Source organism: Nomia melanderi, chromosome 4 (genome assembly GCF_051020985.1).
Source record: "Nomia melanderi isolate GNS246 chromosome 4, iyNomMela1, whole genome shotgun sequence".
Classification (NCBI taxonomy): Eukaryota; Metazoa; Arthropoda; class Insecta; order Hymenoptera; family Halictidae; genus Nomia; species Nomia melanderi.
In genome coordinates, this window is record NC_135002.1 from 21602945 (window position 1) to 21624016 (window position 21072).

Below are 21072 nucleotides of genomic sequence, written 5' to 3' on the forward strand. Positions count from 1 at the left end.
AGAACTTACTCCAATCTATGTACTTTTCCAGTTACCGCTTCATCTATTAGGCATTACGAAAATACTGAACTCATATGATAATTATGTGTTCCTGTCAACGTTCGTACTGCTGTTGAATGCATTACCCGTGTTTGATACTTTGTGTCAGGTTTTCGTTCCTATCAGCCACCTGGCGATATCGATTTCCAGTCACATTAACGTCATTTCACTATTGTGGGTCATATAAAAGACACCGCGACTCGTCTGCTGTGATATCGATGTGTAGAAATTGAGACTTTAATTAACCGTGCCAGTTCGTGATTCTTATTAAGACATGGCTCGCTCAAATCATAGAATAAGACTGAACTTTTTTCTTATTTTCGATAAATTATTCATAACAAAGTAGTTAAATCGATCACTGTTCAGAAAGAAATCATAGGGCAAGAAGGTCAATTTGAACGAAAACATACTTATATACTTTACATTTTAAAGAAAAAATATCGTCTCAGATGTTATGGAAAATTATGCACGTGTCAATTATTTTAATTATCTATAGAAATTTTCTGCATAAATACAGAAAATCGTAGATAGAGGCATTGTTAACAATATAATTATATAACAAATATTTTGTTTTTCAGTAAACATTATAATAAACAAAATACTACTTAATCGTCCAATATTTATAAAGGAAATATTTAACACTATCACAGTTAACGATTGGTGGAAATTTGATCTTTGATCCTCTCGACGTATAATTTGTATAAATTCAAACGCTTGTGTATTTAACATATACCTCTATCTCTTTACCAATTTTTTGAATATGCACTTTTAGATCAAAGTTGTGAGGGTAATTTTTACGTATTAACTACAAAGAGTCATTAAAGAAGTGTCTAATAAAAAATTTCATCATACTCGGACAGAATCAAGCCTGAATTATGATTAAAAAATATGTTATGCTGTTTTATACGATTTCATGCAAGATTAAACTCCAGCTTAATATTTATCTGAATTTTTCAGTGAGTTTAAGACGTCAACAACTGTTTAAAACGATCAAATTGTTCCACGTGAATTGAAATATGGTTATGACTGTTCCCAAAGTCGTAAAACATACTCGTTATCAAGAATCTTCCGAGGATTCCCAATTCACCATAATTCGGGCAACACCTACGAAGATGATAATCGCGTGGGAACCACTGCATTTCGATCAATCCGATTTCGTTACGCGAAAGAATGTTTCAGCGATTTTAAACAGCTGCAATATGTTTAATATTCGATATCTTCCGTGTAAGCACAGAACACTTGAGCACCAGAAATTTAATGAAACTAATTAGCTGCTTCCTTCTATGTATTTCCGGCACGTTTGGTAAAAGCGGACTCATCTTTTATCCCCATTCTGAACAATTTATAATTATTCAATTTATAAGAGTTAATAATTTCTTAATTCTTAGCTGACACTGTTGGACCGATAACTTTCTAGTAATTGCAGGTCAACCCATGGATTGTCACTTACTGTTGTTTTGCATTCTTTTCACACGCATACCTGCACACTGTAATGATAATTTCATTTTAAATATGTTGGAAATATTCTATATTAGACGTCGAAAGTAGAAGAAACTTCGAGCTGAAAAATTTAAAAACCAACCCGTGCGGAAAAATTTGGACTTCCTGTATCCTCGATGTTCGGGTTGAAATACGGTTGAAATGGGTCAACGTGATTTATTTTGAGCCACACCACTTGTATACTAAAGAGCAGACTTTGAGTTTTAATTTCATATATGAAAAGCTGGCTCTGACAATTCTAAAGTTGTCTCTTACTCGACAATTCGATTTTAGCCTCAGTCACGTTTGAAGTTTGTATACGAATTTTAATGAGTTCTCATAATTCTGTTCGATTTGGACCACCCGCATGTTAAATTGAAGAATTATCAAGATTAAAATTAAATTATTGGAATATTAATCAATACTCGTATGGAGATCATTAGAATGTCTGGTATCTTATACGTTGTGTTGTGATTTTAAGTGTTTCAATCTTATTTATTTTGATTCGAATTACTTGCATGTCAAATTACATACTTTAAGCCTGAGTTTCAGTTAAATTTCTATATTATATTCATCGTGTTTATTATCTATAGAGTGATTTCAAGAAAATGATGGTTACTATCCACACATTTGCATGTCAGTCTATATAAAACGTAAAATTTAATTTTCATTTTTATGAAGTTGAAGAAATGGAACAGCAGTATTACATTATTCTCTTTTTTTTCACTGTTCCGATCATTATCGAATACCAATAAATATATGTAAGGGCGATTAAGATGAAACGGAACGGATGGACAAAACAGAACACCAATATTTTTCGTATATAATACTTGTGCACTGATCTACAGACCATCATAAACTATACCGAGGACTTATTATGTCTATGTCATGCAAAACCAGTTCGATACGAATTCCTTATTTACGAAAAACATTGGAGTTCCGTTTTACCCTACTCTCCCCTAAATTCAAAATAGATGAAAACAAGATATCACTAGAAAATTCGGTTGTTTTGATAAGCAGTAATTGTTAAAATAATGTCGTATCTACTGTAAATATTCTTCGTGGTATGAGGAGTTATTCTTTCACTGAATAATCACTGCATAAAGGTTAACCGTTTGTACTCGGAAGCTTTTCATTAGAAACATTCGAGACTTTTCTATGAGACGTAGACCACATTATTTGAAACGAACTAGTGAGAAATCACGTAAATTAAGAAACAAAGCTATTTTATATCTATTATACGAAACATAATATTATATATAACATTTTGTAATTTCGTTATATCGAATCAAATGGTGACTGAGAGTCACCTCTTGAGTGTAAAGGGTTAATAGTAGTTTTCCCGAAAACTCCGCGGCAAATACAAAGTGTATCACATTCAAAATTAGGTATTACGTACCAGTGCAGATACGCTTCATAAAGTAGAACCCGTTGGGGATAATCAGTTGGGGTAGGAGGAAACTTAAGCTCGGCCAGTCGACAGTGCTGGGGGGGGGGGGGGGGGGGGAGTTGTACTCCAAGAACTTTCTCAACGCTATGATACTTCGAGTCTTGTGAGACTTCCAGCTATTTCTACATTCTCTGACATCGTATCGAGGGTTTTGTTCTCGTGCCTCGAGTATTCGAAAGAACCTACCTAAACCCTCCATTAGCAACAACGCGACTCGATTTATCCCTCTACATCAAGAACAACTACATATTGTACGGTTCATGATTGAGCCATTGAAAACCAGGATGGTCTGAGGCACAAAATCACTATTTTGCGATAATCACAGAATCAAGCTTCTCGTACAGAAATCTACGTCTAACATAGTTTGAGGAAAATATAATGTATGAAAAAATTCATAATTTAACTCCTTGTCCTACGATTTAATTTCACAGTTGCACGTATTGCAGCTATTTATCGTTAATAATGTACTAGTAAAACAAACAATTTCATACTGTTTCCATGTCTATATTTACTCTAAACCATACAAATTGCTAACAGGAGAAATAATTTGCATTTGAACTCAGAATAACTGAAGGACAGTGATATTTGTTAAACCATATTAGAAATCTTCGTCACAAGTCTAACGCAACATTCTAAAAGAAGCGGTTAAACATCGAAATTTTCTTATGGAAAAATCACCCAAAATTTTCAAATAATATTTTGTTATATTAGGTGCTTCGCTAGAACTTAATTTTCATTATAGTTATTGAATTATTAGCATTCTTTCAGTATTACTGGTCAGCGTCTTTGACTAGTATTTACGTTTTCTACCATTATCCGTAATTATTTAATAGAAACACGAACGGATCCTTGCTGACACGTGTATCGAGTTTTAGCGTACGTGTGTATCAAATTCAAAGCCCAGGGATTATAATTTATTACGTGTATTAAGCACAAGCCAAAATATTTGACGCATTAGCACGCTGAACGACCACGTAAAGTATGCACGTGCTCACCTGGTCAACGTAAGCGTATTTCAAATCCTCTTGACCGGGAGTCACGTTATACTAAATTTCCAGACACGACAAGAAAACCGAGCAACGCGCATCCTAATTTAAATGAGCAGCATAATTACGAACACGCTCTTTATTTCTGGCAAACCCGATGCAATGGAAAATCGCATTCACATAATCATCTTCTAGCTTCTCGTTGAATGAACTCGCACTTTACAAACTTCTCTGTCTCGATAATAATTTCTAAATACCAGAATTAATAAACGTAAGATATTTAAAACATAGCCTGTTTTCTCCGTAGTTATGGCGGCTCAGTAGATAGCCTCCACTCGGCTCGGTAGTTATAGGGGCTCAGTTTCGGCACGCTTTTTTATTGGTCGAGTCGCGCAACAAAGAACGCAAGCGGAACGGAATGATTTCGCTTCTACGCGGCGGCGACCTTTTACGTTTACCGAATCCTAGAGGCACAGAAGCTCGGCTGCTATGATTCTCCTTCCTTCTGTGCATTTTTAGCTTAATAGTCACTACTACAAAGAAAAGAAATGAACTATACTTCAACAATCACCTGATATACATTGAAGTTCGACTAAACATGAAACACACTCTGACTAATTTAACCTAATTATATAATATAACTCAGTAGTATATGAAGTGGATTACTCGCATTTATATCAGTAATTTGTCAAACAGAATTCAATCATTCCCAATGTATCCTGTTCCACATAATCCAGTCACGATCGCTAATATTAAGCCCTGACAGCAAATGTTCTGTTCAACTTCGCAATCAGCGATGTTTAGATATTTTGTCAAACGTATTTCTAAAAAATATATCGATTTTCTTGTTCATTATATTGTAATCAACTTCTAGCGAAAACTCGGCACAAACATTGAAAAAATTAAATAAGGCCTTTAAAAATCTAGGTCATAATAGACCCAAGCATCACAGTTACAGTTAAGTACCAAAACACCCTGCTTCAAATTTGTTGACACGACCGCGCAGCCAGTCATCGTCGACAAATATTCCGCGGAACTTGTTAGTTATGATTGGACACTCCCCGTCCGATAACACAAGTTAGTTTGGACGCATCACGGCGCCGCCATCCCCTAACCGAACAGGGTGCGCTCCGCGCCGCACCGCGTCGCATCCGTTGAGTGCACCACTTACTATTCGGGCAAAATGTCCTTTCGAGCCTTAAATGCACGCCTCTTAATCAAGATCCGCTGGTGGCGTAGCACCGGTCCCGAGGAATTTTCGTTAACGGCCGGTGATTAAGTATGCGCGTGCGGCTGACTTCGAAACGTTAAACCCCCTCGCACGCGTTCCCCCTTCCTTTTTTTCTTTGGAAACTACCCCCGCGCGCCGACCTCTAGAATACTTTGAACGTACTTTCCCGACACTTTGAATAACGATGTAACTAAATCGATCGGTGGGAGGGAGGACCGGACACTATTTTCAGTAGAATTTCTACGTTCGCCGCTGCTCCTGTGCACCGTGATTAATCACTGACCTGATAGCTTCATTCGGGACGTACCGTAAACCTGACTGGTGGAGATAGCGAGGTGACAGATCGTTAAATCGCGACAAAGAAATTTGTTTAAACTTCTGCTCCTTTGGGGGGGGGGGGGGGGATTAACGGTGCTGATTCGTGTAACAGGGAAAATGGATGAGTTGCTTGCACGAACTTATACTTACGGCTGTGTTCGCAGGTGACTGCGACAATTCATGATTGTGGACAATGACTCGTGATAAGTGAATTAGAATTTGCTCTGTCAGATGTTCCATTGCTCTCGTAATAACGTGCATATCGCGATAGAATGAGGAAAAAGGTAATTCTACGAAACAGGACTAGAACGAAAAAAATGTATGAGTAATTCTTGTTCTCAAAGCGATGTCAAATTCGCTGATATTGCATCGAAAAGTCCCTTGAAAGTAATTCGTTTAATATTCCGATTGTAGTATGAACTGTTCTCCACTTTGTACATTATGCGACGAAATGCGATATTACACAGGAATTTTCATTCTTTTTGCTGATATTTTAACGTTCCGTTCATACTTGTAACTTAATCGCGCGTGATTCGAAGAATTTCGAATCGCGTAGCCAAATTGCAACGCGATTAGGGCTTGCGCGGAGTTTCATGGTTTGGTAAACCGAGGATTTTAATGTATCGCAATACAATCGCCACAATATAATTAAAATTCCTACGCTTCTATTAAAGCTGATCATCTCTAATAAGCGTAGTAATGGGCACGAAACCTCAATTGCAACATGGATTAACGTACACACTCTATTACTAGCTGAAATTACAATGTAAAGAGGCCCACCGCCGCAAACGCGATCATTTGCGCCACCGTATAATGTAATTACATCTTACCACAATTATTACAACTGCCAATGACGCCTCTATCGTGTGCGAATTATAGCTGTTAGAGCCTAAAACCAATCAAGGGACGATAATTCTTACCCTACTCTAGTCATCGTTTCGAACTTTTATTCAAAATGTGATAAAGATTCGAAAGAAGCAATTCTCTAAAACTAAAAGAATAAATAAGTACAGCTTTGATAGAGCTGAAAAAGTGGAAAAGACAAAAAAGGCATATTAAGATACTGAAAAAAACCCAATAATGTAGGAAATATAATTATTTTACTATTTATACAAGATTCTAGAACATAATTATACTATGAGAACGTTTTTTTTTTACTTCCGTATTTTACATTATCAAACGAATCAAAGTATGATGCTTTTCTTATCGATTAACAGTTATTTAATTTGTTACTTTTAATTCCATTAACACGTTACACAATCTCAATACAAAAATGTCCGCATAATTCCCAGTTTATACGTTATTAAAAGTTTCTGGGTCAACTGGATGTGTGGATTTTATAAACATTTTGTGACGTATCGTCAAAGGAGTGGCACAGTTTATTTCAAACTATGTCCTCTCTGTTCTAAAAACGACAGAGAAGTTGTTGCTTTTTGAAACACAGATGGTAGGACTTCTATTTCGGTTATAAACAAGACGATGGAACGAACGATTAGAACAATGAAAAACAAGGTTAATTAAGCACTCAGTTTTTGCTCACGAATATACGTACGGACAGAAATGGAGTCACCAGTGGAAAGTCAGTTTTGACCCCATCTCGGTCAATTACATAACTCTTTCACTGCGCAATATTAATTAAACGCAGTGCGAGACAGGCACGCTCAAAGACAAATAAACACACTAATACAGACAAATAAACACAATAATTAATTCCATTACGTGTCAAAATTGATTTACACCAGTTTTAGTCGTACTGAAAACAGAATTATCGCGGCAAGTATGTTTGTATATAGATTTTACAAGCCGCGCAAAATTCCATTCGTCGGTGTACGTTTCGAAATTCTGCATTAATTTATACACAATTATTTCCACCCGAGAAAACTCGAATTTAATTTCATTTTGTCTGCTAAACAATACCCACTGAAACTACGATGAATGGTAGGTACTATCGTGTACGCGTTTTCCACCGACGATGTTCTGTGGTTAAATTAGTACGTCGCACACCGAATTAACTTTGTGCGAATTTTTAGCTTCGTTAAGTGGACTGTATTCACTTGTGGAAATCAATGTAGTGACTCGAAATATGTTATATACTCTTTCTTGTTAGATCTGCAAATTCTCGTGAGCGTCGTTATTTATACATTTTTTGTTGGGCGTGTACCATTACTACGAAACGTTGATTCGTTAGGAAAATTGTGAGGTGGGACAGGCCAGCCCCTACGAAAAGGGGTAGTACGGGGACGTACTAAAATTACAGAATTTGGGCAATCCTGATGGTCACCCGAAGGTACCGTTGTACGCCTTCGATTGACCGTGGCTCGTAATAAACCTGGTAAGCCGTGGTTTGGAAAAAACAGTCATAAACAGGGTCGACGAGTAACTTCTGAAACATCTGGCACAAAGGGATAGGAAAGACAAATTACGTTATATGATGGTTCTTGAATGGTTACTGTTGTTAAAGGCAATTATTTAGATTCGGCGTTTCATTTTGAAGGCCATAAAATAGGGTTCGCAACGCGACAGGTACACATCAAACAAAAAATCACTTCACACAACAGAAAGAACCAGAGCAATTGTACATAATAATCAAATATATACCCTTTGAGAACGAATATCGTCAGCGCTGGACTTCCATATCTACAATCGAAATTGCAATCAAATATTTAATTAAATTCCAATCAATTCGTATAATTCCTTTGCAATATTTAAGAAATTCCTGTATAATGTGTATAATAATTTCTTATGAAAATGATTGTTAACACTTCAAAGAACGTTTGTTTGCTAAGGGTTTAAAGAAATATAATATAACATTAAAAGCAGCTAAAACCGACCAATTAATTTGTTTTATTAATATATCAACCAAACTGATTAATTTTATGAAATTTCGATGAAACATGAAAGAAATGAACATTTGGCCGAGTCTTCTGTTGCATTCCAAAATACAATAGAAAATTAAAATGTCGATATTCTACGAGTGTCAACCTACAAATTAAAACAAGCCACTGCAAAACACAGTAGTACAAACTGTACACCATCTCCTGACCCAGACGACAAATTAAAAATACCCTTACAAATGATTCACCTTTCATAACGTACTCTTGATAAAACCTCGCAGAACGGTTTGCCCCGGACGAAAATGATACCGAAGTTCCGACTCGGGAAGCACGTTCCCACGATCGTTCGTTTCTACGATCCTCGGGAATCCTTTTCTTACGATAATCCTCCTAACACCGAGTAACGCCTTCCGTAATTATTCTTTACAACCTCGACGGTAATGATAATCGCATCAACGAGAAGAGTCTCGTCGGGATCTGAGAGCGAAGTCGCGTGGCGAGCGCATGCGCGCAGCTTCGTTAGCGAACCACGTCCTTTCAGATGGAAATAACAAAACTAATAAACTTCCAGAGGAACAAAGTGGCCCGGTGCAGGTTACACGCCAGATTTACACGAGAAAGAGCGAGAGCGATGCAAGAAACGGGGAATCGCGTACAGAGCTTGCTCCCGTTGAATGCGCTCCGCAACCGGATGACGGGGTTAACGCGCGCCGCTGAGAGAGCATCTTCGTCTAAGACGGCCGGAGCCACGAGTAACCCTACACGGTGAAATTCCGCGTACCGTAACCCCTCGCCCTAGTTTTTTTCGCGAACGGCATCGCGCATATAACATGGTTACGCCTCGAGCGCCAACGAAGAAAGTCGCGATAGGACGGGCCGTGAACGCGGAAATCAAGTTTCAACGTATACAACCGGGGTAAAGCACTAGTTATTAATGATACTAGTAAATTAGCCAGTTAACTGCGTTTGACAAGTATCAAGCGTTCAATGATTATTTGTTTATTTTTTTCAGATGAACGTACAATTCTTCTTTGTTTTGCTTTAGTTTTTCATTAAAGTATATCCTCGATGCGTTCGTCCTGCGTTTGACCAGTGCAGAGTTCATTTTGTCACTTAACTCCACAGTTAACCTCTTGCACTGTGATTTCTTTCACAACTGCGCTCGATAGAACCAGTTCATTGTCCATACTTTGTTGGAAAGAGAACAAAATTCCAGAAAAATGTTTACGTTTACTCTAAAGCACTGTAATTGATAATTGAAAAATAATTCATGTAGTCTCGAAAGAATTAACGAGTTTGGCACCATATTATACGATAAGGGGTTAATTTACTTTCTAGTTCAGTATCGTTCAAGTTTGCTTTTGTTTGTAGTTTTTATCTTGTATACTTCATTGGTACGCATGATGCACCAGTGATATTATTCAGAATTTTTAATTTCTAAGTTGAAAATTTAATCCCACAGGGACGTCATTCGATTCCCCGATTCTATCAATTTCCTGTTTTTTTCTATTTTTTATTCTTTATGCTTCGTACGTATGATACATTAGTGATATCGATCAGAGTTTTTAATTTCTAAATTGAAAATTTAATCCTTCAGGAACAGCACTCAATTCCCCTATTCTTTCATTTTTCTATACTTTCTGCTTTCAATCCTTTATACTTAATTGACACGCACGATGCACTAATGATACTCTTCAGAGTTTTCAAATAATAAATTGAAAATTTAATCTTTCAGGAACGACACGTACTGTTACTTCAGGGTATCTTTCAATTTTTTCAAATTCTTCTTTTGTCGGTACGGACGTTATCGTGATTTGTTTAAAATTTAGACTTTTTAAATATTTTTGTACGGTTATCTTTAATATAGGAAAGAGAACAAATAATAATGAAATCATACAAGAAGTAAAAGCACTAGGAAAATTGGCACTGTAAAATATTTTACAGAGATATTGGTAGGTAAATATTTCGTTTGTATTAATCGATAAAGTTCGATAACAGCTTTTGGTTCAGTAACAGCATTGAACAATTAATAACATTTTTTCCGTGTCGAATAAATTCCTACAACGATCTCGAATAATACCTGAATTTACGTCCCCAGGAAGTGCTTAATCTAACTCCTATTAGTAGATGTGTTAATTACGCGTTTACACACACCTAGGAAAACAATGACGACATGTATCTCAAAAGCGACTACCACTGACTTCAACCTAACTACTTCACCGACTAAACTCCTCGCAAGTAAACTATAACGTTCAACGGTGTATCTTCATTGCAACGCTTAACTGTTGCAACACCATACGATAATAATGTAAGAGACAAATGCCCTGGAAGCACATAGTTTCATTTTACTTCCAGGCGTTTAATTCGTTCCGATAGAAAAGTTAACTAATTAAAAATTATCAAAGCATTACTGTACAATTCCATCATTTAAAAAGGCCGCCTGTTTAAAAATAGAAGGGGACATTAAAGTAGGTAAATTAACTCAAACCTTGTATGTTTCAGTATCATAACTATGGTAACAGTATCGTATCTACAATATATACAAAATCATCTAAACCGGTGAAGACGTTGCTTTTCGATAACTTAAGTGTTGTTATGAAAAGGGAATCACAATCGTTTCAAGCAGTAAATTCTATTAAAACAAGTCGGCTCGCTCCGATACCGGCATCTCGGGAAAAAAATTTAGAGTGACCCAAATTCCTTATTTACGACCACTAGGAGGAGCTTTAATTTAAAATTCGCGCGAATCCGCCCTCTTGCCCTTGTTACGTGAAATATACCTACACATAAACGAAAGAAATGTTATTTAATTTTATTCACTTTGCCCTTCGCTGTTTCTGGAGCGCACGAAATTTTCCTCGTTGAAAACCACCTGGTTGTGAATCTTGTCTCATATTAACAATTAAATAACCGGCATTGCATTTTTACAATATTATCTTGTACTATTATAACTTTACCTGTCGATTGTGTTACCGTACAGCTGCAAATGAAATAGGTGATCGTTTAGACGTTGAAATAATTCAATCAATAAAATGTTAAAAATTATTTGTTAGTTTCAGATATGGATTATTCCTCGTCTTTGTTGTACAAACATTTACTTCTTTACTATCGCAATTACGGTTATAAGATTTCTAATGAAATTATAAAATGACTTTATAACATTTCTTTCATTTCAATTACTAACGACTTTTTTTAATTGCCGAAATTGATACTATTAATAAATAAAGTCTTTAATTCATTAATCAATCTTCCGACATTATTATAATTAGTCTAGTCACGGTGATTTCTCACGTTTCCACAATTCCTAGTTTTTCCTAGGAATATTTATAGGACAATTTACTTGCTTCTCTTTACTTTTAATTTGATTAAATCGAGATAAAGCTGTAGTTTAGATAAAACTCTTCCGAGAGTACATTATGTATACTTGCACATTCCTGTTGCTCAATTGTATTCGCTGAAAAACTACAAGCCAACTGTTACGATCTTAATCCTCTCCCCAAGTCTCGAGTAATTTTTCTCTGATGTAATAGCTACTAAGATATCATAACCACTTTGCTTGATATTATCAGGAGTTATATATTCCGGAGAGTCCGGAGACGGTGAGAGATACCGTCATCAATTTGGTTACATGTGTACACATTTCTCACTACACCCATATTTTTCAGACAAACCATGATGGTTAAACTACTAAGGCTAGAAAAATGTCCAATATCTTATCTGCTTATATATTTTAATCGTGAAACAGACAGTTTCGTTCAAAGAAATATTAACAAAAGTTCTAGAAAATTGTCAAATATGCTACTGTACAAATTCAATAAATCAACTAAACAAGAAAAGATATGTATTTTATGGTTCTTATATTACTGAAGATTACAGAGTGTAACATATACAATATAAAATAAAATAGATTTTAGTGGCAATATGGTGGAGCCAATACAAATTTAGAACAGTTCCTTCATTGCCCACGTCATGAAACTCGAGTGGAGTAAACAAAGAAAAACTGCTGCACAAACATCTTTCTTTCCGAGATAGCACCCTGAAGAACCTATAAATTTACCAGTGAGTAGACCCTAAGACACGACAATTATCGTTTAAGGGATTGGCCGGAATACTTTCGGGCAACGGTCGTTGACAATTTTCAGCCGTGCCCTAAGTCTTTAGAAAGAGACATAGTAGCACAATTTAGGGACTTACTCGTAAATGAGCTTATCCTAGTGAAGCAACGTGCTAAACTCGAACAATATGCTTTAATAAATCAAATAGAAGAAAAGAAGAAAAACTTTAAGTTGAACAAATTGATTGTAATAAAACAATTTAAAAATATTACTCTATATGTAACACATATTAAAATAAATAATAATGAAGTGAATGACTAAACACGTAAAGGAATAGCAAAATCTCAGAATCAATAATAATACTCTCTCCAACCCATATTATGGTATACCCTTTTCTAATATTTTCTCATTGTAAACCATAATAAAAGTAAACGATATTTTTATGAATGGTATTAGACTAAACAAATTTTTCTAGACATTTGCATTGTTACGTTGAACCTGAAATTTTTATCTCTTTCGTGAAATACGGTTATTCAAGATACCGAAAATCGAGGGAAAAAATGACACCCGTTGAGACAGCAACATAGAAGATAACGGCATAGGAACTATTTCTGCAGATAAACCAAGCAATAAATCAAAACCATTGAACAGTGATCAGTGCAATGGGATATTCTAGTCATTGTCACAACGTAAAAAAGTCAACGAATTAAGTAGCGGTACCATTAACAAAATTACAGCTAACTTTTCCCGAGTTTGGCACATACTGTGTAACCAGGAAGCGATTGATACAGCACATAACAATTAAATCGATGATTAAGTATTTAAATAAAGTTTCTAAAAAAAACCATTTTAAATAAAGTTTATATGTAAAATAATTGAATGTGTACTTTTTGTACACCATATTATGGGGCAAAAAGTAAGAGTCAAATGTATACCATAGTTTCGGACAGAGGGAGTAATAAAAGCTACAAAACCATTAACAACGTGTATTTCTATATATCACACAAGAAATAGTAGCGATTCATAAATTTATTCAATCTTGAACGTGCAAAAAACTGCCACGTATCATAAAAGTCCTTCAACTTGGAAATTGTTCCGTTTAACATCTCAAAGGGTAGTGCAATTTCTGTTATCCGCGCAAGAAGGGAGATAGAAAGATCAGAAAAATGCGAGCAACAGCGAATACATGAATTTTTGTTAACTGAAAATTTGTTTCCATTTTTCCAAATAGTACTACAGCAAAGTAGTTACACGAAACGACAATGACACAAAATTAACGAAAGAACTTGTTTACAATGAAAGGAAGTATTAAAATTAATGGAGGCAAGAAAGCAGCTTCTACTGTTCCCAAGTTTCCCTGCTAAGTTCGTAATAATTACGGAATTTTTTCATTGACAGTTACTATTTCGTTGAATACTTCCGTTTGTCTTTTGCCAGACGTGCTTTCAATTGACTGCACATGTTTTTACGAAATAGTAAATTTTAAAGATCCTAAATATATTTATCAGTTTACTAACATTGATAAAGTAAAATTTTTTATAAAATAAATATTATTTTAATTGTTTATTGTTAACACAGTCATTAATTAATAAACTATATTGAAATATTCGCAAGTGAAATTAAAATTCATTCTTAAGAAGATTTGCAGGTTAGTGAGGTCATATCAATATTAACAAATAGGATTTTTTTATTTATCCATTAATACGCTCTGGCACGTGTTTTGAATATTGCAAATAAAAATATTATAATATTAATTGCGTAAAATTCAGTCTTGTGGTACATTTACTATTACCATCATATCGATAATACAATCGTTTAATCATTGATTTTATTGAATGAGATGTTCTACAACGCTTTTCGAGTTCCTCAAAAATCAATGTTGAGCTAAGTAAAATTTCATTTATAGATCGATGAACTTTATAGAAACTTGAAAAATACCTGCGCACAATTTCGACGAGTTTAGCTTCACTTCACGCACCGGAGCGTATGACGCCTTTTAAGTTTCTTATCTTCCTTGACACTTTGCGAGTCGATGTTCTCTATCTAACTTTTTTCGATATTCCGTACCCTTTTTCCGCGTGAACGCGGTTGTGTTTGAAAATCGTTCGAGTGGACTTTTAGAAAATTGCTGTATCCTTATGTAATCTTTGCGTTGGAACAGTAAGTAGATAGATAGCAGTATTAAACCGCTAGCTTACTTGTTTCGCATAGTATTATAAAGAGCAGTTAGCATTATTGTAACGAAACCAGGTGGGAACGTACAATTTTAAGTATTCGACAGTACATATTCCTTTTACATTGTTTTCATCCACATTATCCATCTAATAATATAAATTCTTCTTTACTTAACTTCTAATGTAATATTACAATGAAATTTTCTAACGAGTTTCTACTAAGCCAATGAACCGAACATTTACAAAATTACTCAGCAAGAATCAATTCACAATCAAAATCATTCAATGCACAGTCATATGTGTACTTCCACAGATCCCTCTAGTTCAGAGTTTTCAATACAACAATGGACCAAATTTATTTTAGACAAAACATTATTCTTCAAGGAAGTTCAAACTATCACAAATATTTCCATTTTCCGGTTCCTAATTAATTCCCCAAAAAATAGCTATTCATTCATCCAGATCTCAAAAATGTGAATTTCAAAAACAGAGAATTAGAATGCCTATCCATACAATTGTATTAGTAAAAATCGACATTTTACCAAATAATGTTTATCAAATTTACTATCCATCAGAGTTGACGGGCTCCGTAAACCTAGTTAACGGATCGACTGCTTCCTTAATGGCCTGGAAATATTTCCCGGGTAATTCGTCTCCATCGTAATCATCGTACGCCGTTCCGAACCGCAACTTCATCAAAAAGTTAACGAAACGAAGCTATCGCCGTTTGTATTTCGCACGTCTCCGAAACACGGGAATGATAAATGCGAAAATTACGGTACCGCGATAGCACGCGGGGACATGAATTCGCTTTAGCGCGTCGGTTGTTCCCCTGGCTGAACCGTGTCAACTCCACAATCATTTCCCTGTATCAATATCCACCTGAACCTTTCCGCGCGCGCCACATTCAACTGCGTCGGATCGCGTTCGTCCCGCGACTGTGACCGTGAAAACACTTCCCTTTCTTTTTTCACGGGATCAACAAAATCGACTTCGATTTCGAACGAGTAGCAACGTTAAAAATCAATCCACATGCCCGTGCCAGAGGAAAATCCTCGGAGGACGGTGCACCGAGATGAAAATTCGTTCCAGCTTTATGCTTCAGTACAATCGTGCCGGTTGCATCGAACCAAGTCCGACCGAACGACGGAGCTGCTCGCCAGTTAGCAAGACGCTGTTAACGATACGTCCGTAAGAAAAAAATATATCCGCCGTTTCTCCTCGAGCGCGGAGAAACGAAAATTTCGAGTTGCCGAACGAAAAGAGGATGTTCTCGTTTCTTTTAGCTTTAGCTGAATAACTAAATTCATGAAGGAAGTATCATTCTACTGAAAATTATTCTATAAATTCACGCTTTTATTAACTACTATTTTAAATTAAGTATACAAGGCATCAAACATTTCTCGAAGAATTGAGCTCTTCGAATAAGAGAAGCAATTCACAATCGTCATTTCGTTTAACACAGCGAAATTATAAAATTCAATATTCACTATCAATTTTAACGTAATGAAAATAATTAGACGTGGAATATTGAAATAAAATAGCTTTATCTGTTGATTCCTTCATTGCTTTCATTCAATACTGTCAAAAATGTACCTAATTAATGTTGTATTATTAAAAATATATGAATGTATATAACGAAAACGCTTTTGAGTGTAAAAGGATAATATCATAATAATGATTATTATTAAAAACTTTATGAACCTATGAAATCAATGCTACATGGAATAACATATGATGCATAAACTTTGATGAAACTTGTTCTTTTCATTCATTTTTGTTTTACTGTACATTATTCTGACTTTCTTTGTCATATGTTAAATTTTAAGGGAATCTTTAATCACACGTATGTTCATATTTTTAATAGAATTCTAATGGTCTCCTCGAATTCACGCGAATAAAAAATGAAACAGAACCTATCGTATTCTCGTACAGTTAAAATGGGTAAACTTCTGCTATTTGGATACCATATTGAAATATTGTATAATATGTATATAATAAAGTTACTGTTTTCAATGTTCGTATTTATGTGTTATAATAATATTTTATTGGCCTACTTTCACTTACCACATAAATAATAATCAGTAACGCGATAACATGCTCACCTCGTATAAGTACTGCGATACATCAAAATATTCGTGTATGCGTTATTCATGTGTGCAGACTAGTAAGTTGTGCTAGATTATCTATTGATTACTATCCTGTCAATTAGGTATGTTTTTAATAATTAGTTACCTCGACTTAACAAACGTTGCAACATTCTGTTCAAAGCACTCAATGATCTTAATTCGTTCTTATGATTATTTTCACATTAACATGTACCATAAACAAATAGACGAATAATCCATGCATAATCTCCTTAAATTTATTATTCGCGTCAATAGCATTCGTTATTAGTCCCAAAATATCACATGTCGCTTCTGTTAAGCAACAACAATGGAAAAACACATGAGCATTCAAATTAAATTAAAAAAAATAAAACATTCATCTATTGTATACGAAGTAATATTTAAAAGAAAAATGAATCCAGAAGTGACTCCATAATATTTTGAAATATTTCGAAATTTTTCACATAATGGAAAGAAAACATTTAGGAGCTGCCCGTTTGAAACAGAGTTGCTCGATAGTGCGAGGCAACAAAATCAGAAACAGACAAGGAAACACGCGTACCGACGCAACGTGCTCCAATAATTACCCCGCAATTTAAATACGCGTACTTCCGCTTAAAGCGGATCGTTTCGGTGTGCAGGAACCCTCATACGCCATGTCGTTTAGCACGTGATCCGCCAGTGAATGGAAACCTCCGCATAAAGGGAAACGATCCTAAGAAAAAAATACGTACGATGTACTTTAGCGCGCCTTGCGCCGTTCAACGATATGGTTAACTATAGGCAACCGGGAAGCTTTGAATAACTAAAGTGAGAGCTAAGTAGAATCCCGCGTTTTGATTATCATTCCGCTATCCAGCAAAGGAGCGGTTTTTATCAGTTCTCTCCCCCCTTTTTCTGTTTTCCGGACTCTTTTTTCTATTTGAATCGTCAGGGAAAACTTGACGCAATGAAGAGAATCGGTCCCATACTTGAATTTATTTTCTATCTTCTTCAATAATGAAATTCCATTTTTTGTTCCCTTTTTCTGTGTTTTATTCTCGTGCGGAGATTATATGAGTCTTTCATTGGCTTATAATTTAACTTGTGCGTTACTAGATCAAGTTAGTAGTTAATTTCTCGGAGAAACGCCTATATTTGTCCAATGACTGTAAAGGGAAAAATCATGAATGGGCTATTTTCACCTGTTTGGTAATTCAGTATTATGTTAGCAAGTGAAAAATAGAGTTTTATAAGTACGTAGTTTTTTCGTGTAATTTATTACCTAAATGAATTATCAATCTCGTATTTAGTGCATTGAATGAATTTATTATCCGCATTTCATCCCCGAAATCGAATTATATACTGGAAAACGCGCCTATTTACAACGTAATATGATATCGGAAACAGTGAAGGCTGAATTCGATAATTTTAAATCAATAGTTAATAATCGTGACTTCGAACTTTTCGATATTATGTCGGATAATTATAACTCAAATGATAAGTTAAAAATTGTATATCGCAATATTACCGAGTTTCATTCGGGCACAGTGTAATTTTCCAATCGAAACTGCTACAAAATTAAAAGCGTTTTAAAAATTAGAACTACCCGGAAATAGATCGTCTCGGCGCATGAATATCATGAAAAATGAAGAAACTCGGCAAATGTAGGTACTCCGAAATTGAAAATGCTACAACTGTAAAAATATTCCGCCTGTGACCGTATAACATTTGTTTATATTAACCAATAAAATAATATCGAACAAACCGCCTTTTTCTTTTAAAACGCATAAAATACGTCGCTATTTACGAACGGAACAATTTCATTCGTAAAATCGTTTCCATTACGAGATTTTAGAATATCTTTCTTTAAATAAAAGCATATAATTTTTTTCTGAGAACTTTCTACTTTTCATTCGAGTAAGTATTTTCATTAATGCGTTTTTTCTATCTTACACGTTATGTAAAGGAATTGAGATTATAGTCATACACACTGTCATTTAAAATCAAAAGAAACGTCATTATGTATATAAACTCGATAATTTCTTTTAACTACATTTCTTCAATATTATAATTAAGAGATATGTTATATTTAATGAAATATTGCAAAGATGATGATTTCTATCGAAACAAATGATAGTAGTAAAACTGTTGGTCCACCAACTCACTACCCGTTGACTATCAGCGGGGTGATACATCCCAGAGTATAATTAAATCTTTCAATTGGGTAAACAAACCGCTTCAATTGCTCCGTTGTCCATTGGAATGATAGCTTGGGGTCTATTTTATGAAATAAATCGTTTTGTTACAATTTACGCCAGGTTATTCATTTTAACCCATTCCCGTACATTTTTAGTTTTAAAATCGTGCCCAGAAACGAAGTTTTTTTTATTTCTTTGTTTTGACCTGTTCAGGTCATAAAAAATCATACACAAAATCAACTTATATGTTATCTAGACTGTTATTTTTGTTCAATATGTTACTGAAGAATAAACAAAGCAATACATTCGTACAGTTCGTACTAATAATGTTTCTCTTTTTATTAATGAAAGTATGCAGCATGATTATAGCCATATTTTGCTTACATATCGCCAAAAAATGGACGGCTGTGGCCGTCATTTGCGGCAATCGGTTAACGTAATTATGACCCAAAATGAAACAAGAAAAGCTTCGATAATCGGTAGCAGAAAGTGGACCATCCTGTGTAACACGCCGAAATAAAGCCGAAATCGCCATAAAATTTCGCGAAAAAAAAAGATAGAAGCGCGTTGGTGTTACGGAACGTAGATGCGGCGGAAACAAAAATCTCTCCCATTGTGTCGATTGTCCGCACAATGGAGATGTGATGATCGAAGAAGATGCACGACCGGAAGCGTGCCGCACGTCGGCACTGTCGTAAAATAGAGAGAAAGAGGAATTTCGAACACATTAGTCCTGGAAGAGTTGGCGAATGAGCAATCTTTAGGATCTCTCCAAGTGTTTCCGGGGGTGCGAACAGGGCTAGCGCGGTACACACATTTCGAACGCTCGTCGAAGAATAACGATGCTGTTCTTTCGACGACGCGCATGCTGCTGTTCGAAATCCGAACGAGATAACACACGTGGGGACGTGCATTTTCGTATACAACGCTCGCGAAAGGAGACCATCGGTTCTCACCGAATATCAAAAAAGATTCACAGCATCAGGAACAGCCTTACCCTGCGTCATAAAACTTTAAACAGTTTTCCTAGCTACTTTAAGAACATGACACGCTGGTGGGCAAAAATAGTGCGTCTGTCAGGTGTTTGCCGCAGCTTTCAGCCAAGAAAAAATAACGGACGCTCACGGATCACCGGGTAAAGTTCCAGACCGAAGGACACTTGAACTCTGAAAAGCAACGCGCTACACCTGCTGTACCGTATTATCATCAATTCACGTTATCGTCACGTACTTGGAACGGAAGAAAGTAAGTAGAGGAACACGAGGAACTCTTTAACCGATGTTACTGACGCCTCAAGAAGATATAGGTTTGTTTTGTCCAGTAGTCAACAATCCTAACAAGACTTAACAACGCCAGCAACAACGCTACTGAAGAAACACCAAACCCTCTTCTTTCAAAAGGGATCGACGTAATTTTAAATCTCAGAGAAAGAAAACTGTTAATAAAACAAACTCTTCGAGCCCAAGAGTACCGATGCCATTCACCAAGTACCATAAAACATAGGTTATAATCAGCCACTCACCTTGAACGTATCCCAGAAAGAATAAACTGCACAGGAACCAACTCCGTATCATCGCACTCATCCTGCAGTGGGCACACTGGACACTTAATCGTAGCAACCCTCCGGCGGAGCGTATACCCCTTATCACTGACCTCCGTGTATCACGACCACATTCACACGCGGTGACAAGGTAAAGACGTGCACACGGTGTGTAATCCACTGGGTTTTACTACGTGAAGCTGGGAAGCAGAGAGTCCAATGGGGACCGAAGAAGAAGAACAAGAATACGGTGCACAACGTGCGTGAACCACGCGCCCGTACTTGCTCCGGCGAACCCTCCGCAAGGACGAACGAAAGCAAACTGAGCCACTATTCGCTATCCGAGTCCGTATCCACTGAACCACCACCACCTCCTCCACCGCGCTCCCTCCACGCTCCGCGGCTCTACCACCTGCGCGCCCCGAGCCGCCGAACAGCGCCGCCGTACATGCATTCCATACACCGTGGCATCCCCACCAGCCAGGTTGGGAATCGCGCTCAACACTCTCACCCTCTCTTCATGACTCTCGCCAACCCTCCTCGGCCCCCAAAACCCCACCTGACGCTTCCGACAACCCGTTTGCATCGTCTTCCTCGCTCATTTTTCCATCGGAACGATCGTTCCACCTCTTTTCTGTTTCCTGCGGCTCCTCGAACTATCCTACGCCACCCTGCGCC

The 21072-nt window shown here is 36.3% G+C and overlaps 1 protein-coding gene across 2 annotated transcripts in view; it reads right to left on the minus strand.

The window, feature by feature from the left end:
- LOC116433344 (uncharacterized) overlaps window positions 1–20735 on the minus strand; it is a 492012-nt gene extending 471277 nt beyond the window's left edge. For both annotated transcript variants that reach the window (XM_076366656.1, XM_076366655.1), the window contains exon 1: window positions 20377–20735. In XM_076366656.1, the coding sequence (XP_076222771.1) occupies window positions 20377–20437 (61 nt within the window). In that variant the 5' untranslated portion in view covers window positions 20438–20735. The remainder of the gene's footprint in view (window positions 1–20376) is intronic.
- Between the last annotated feature and the right edge of the window lie 337 nt (window positions 20736–21072).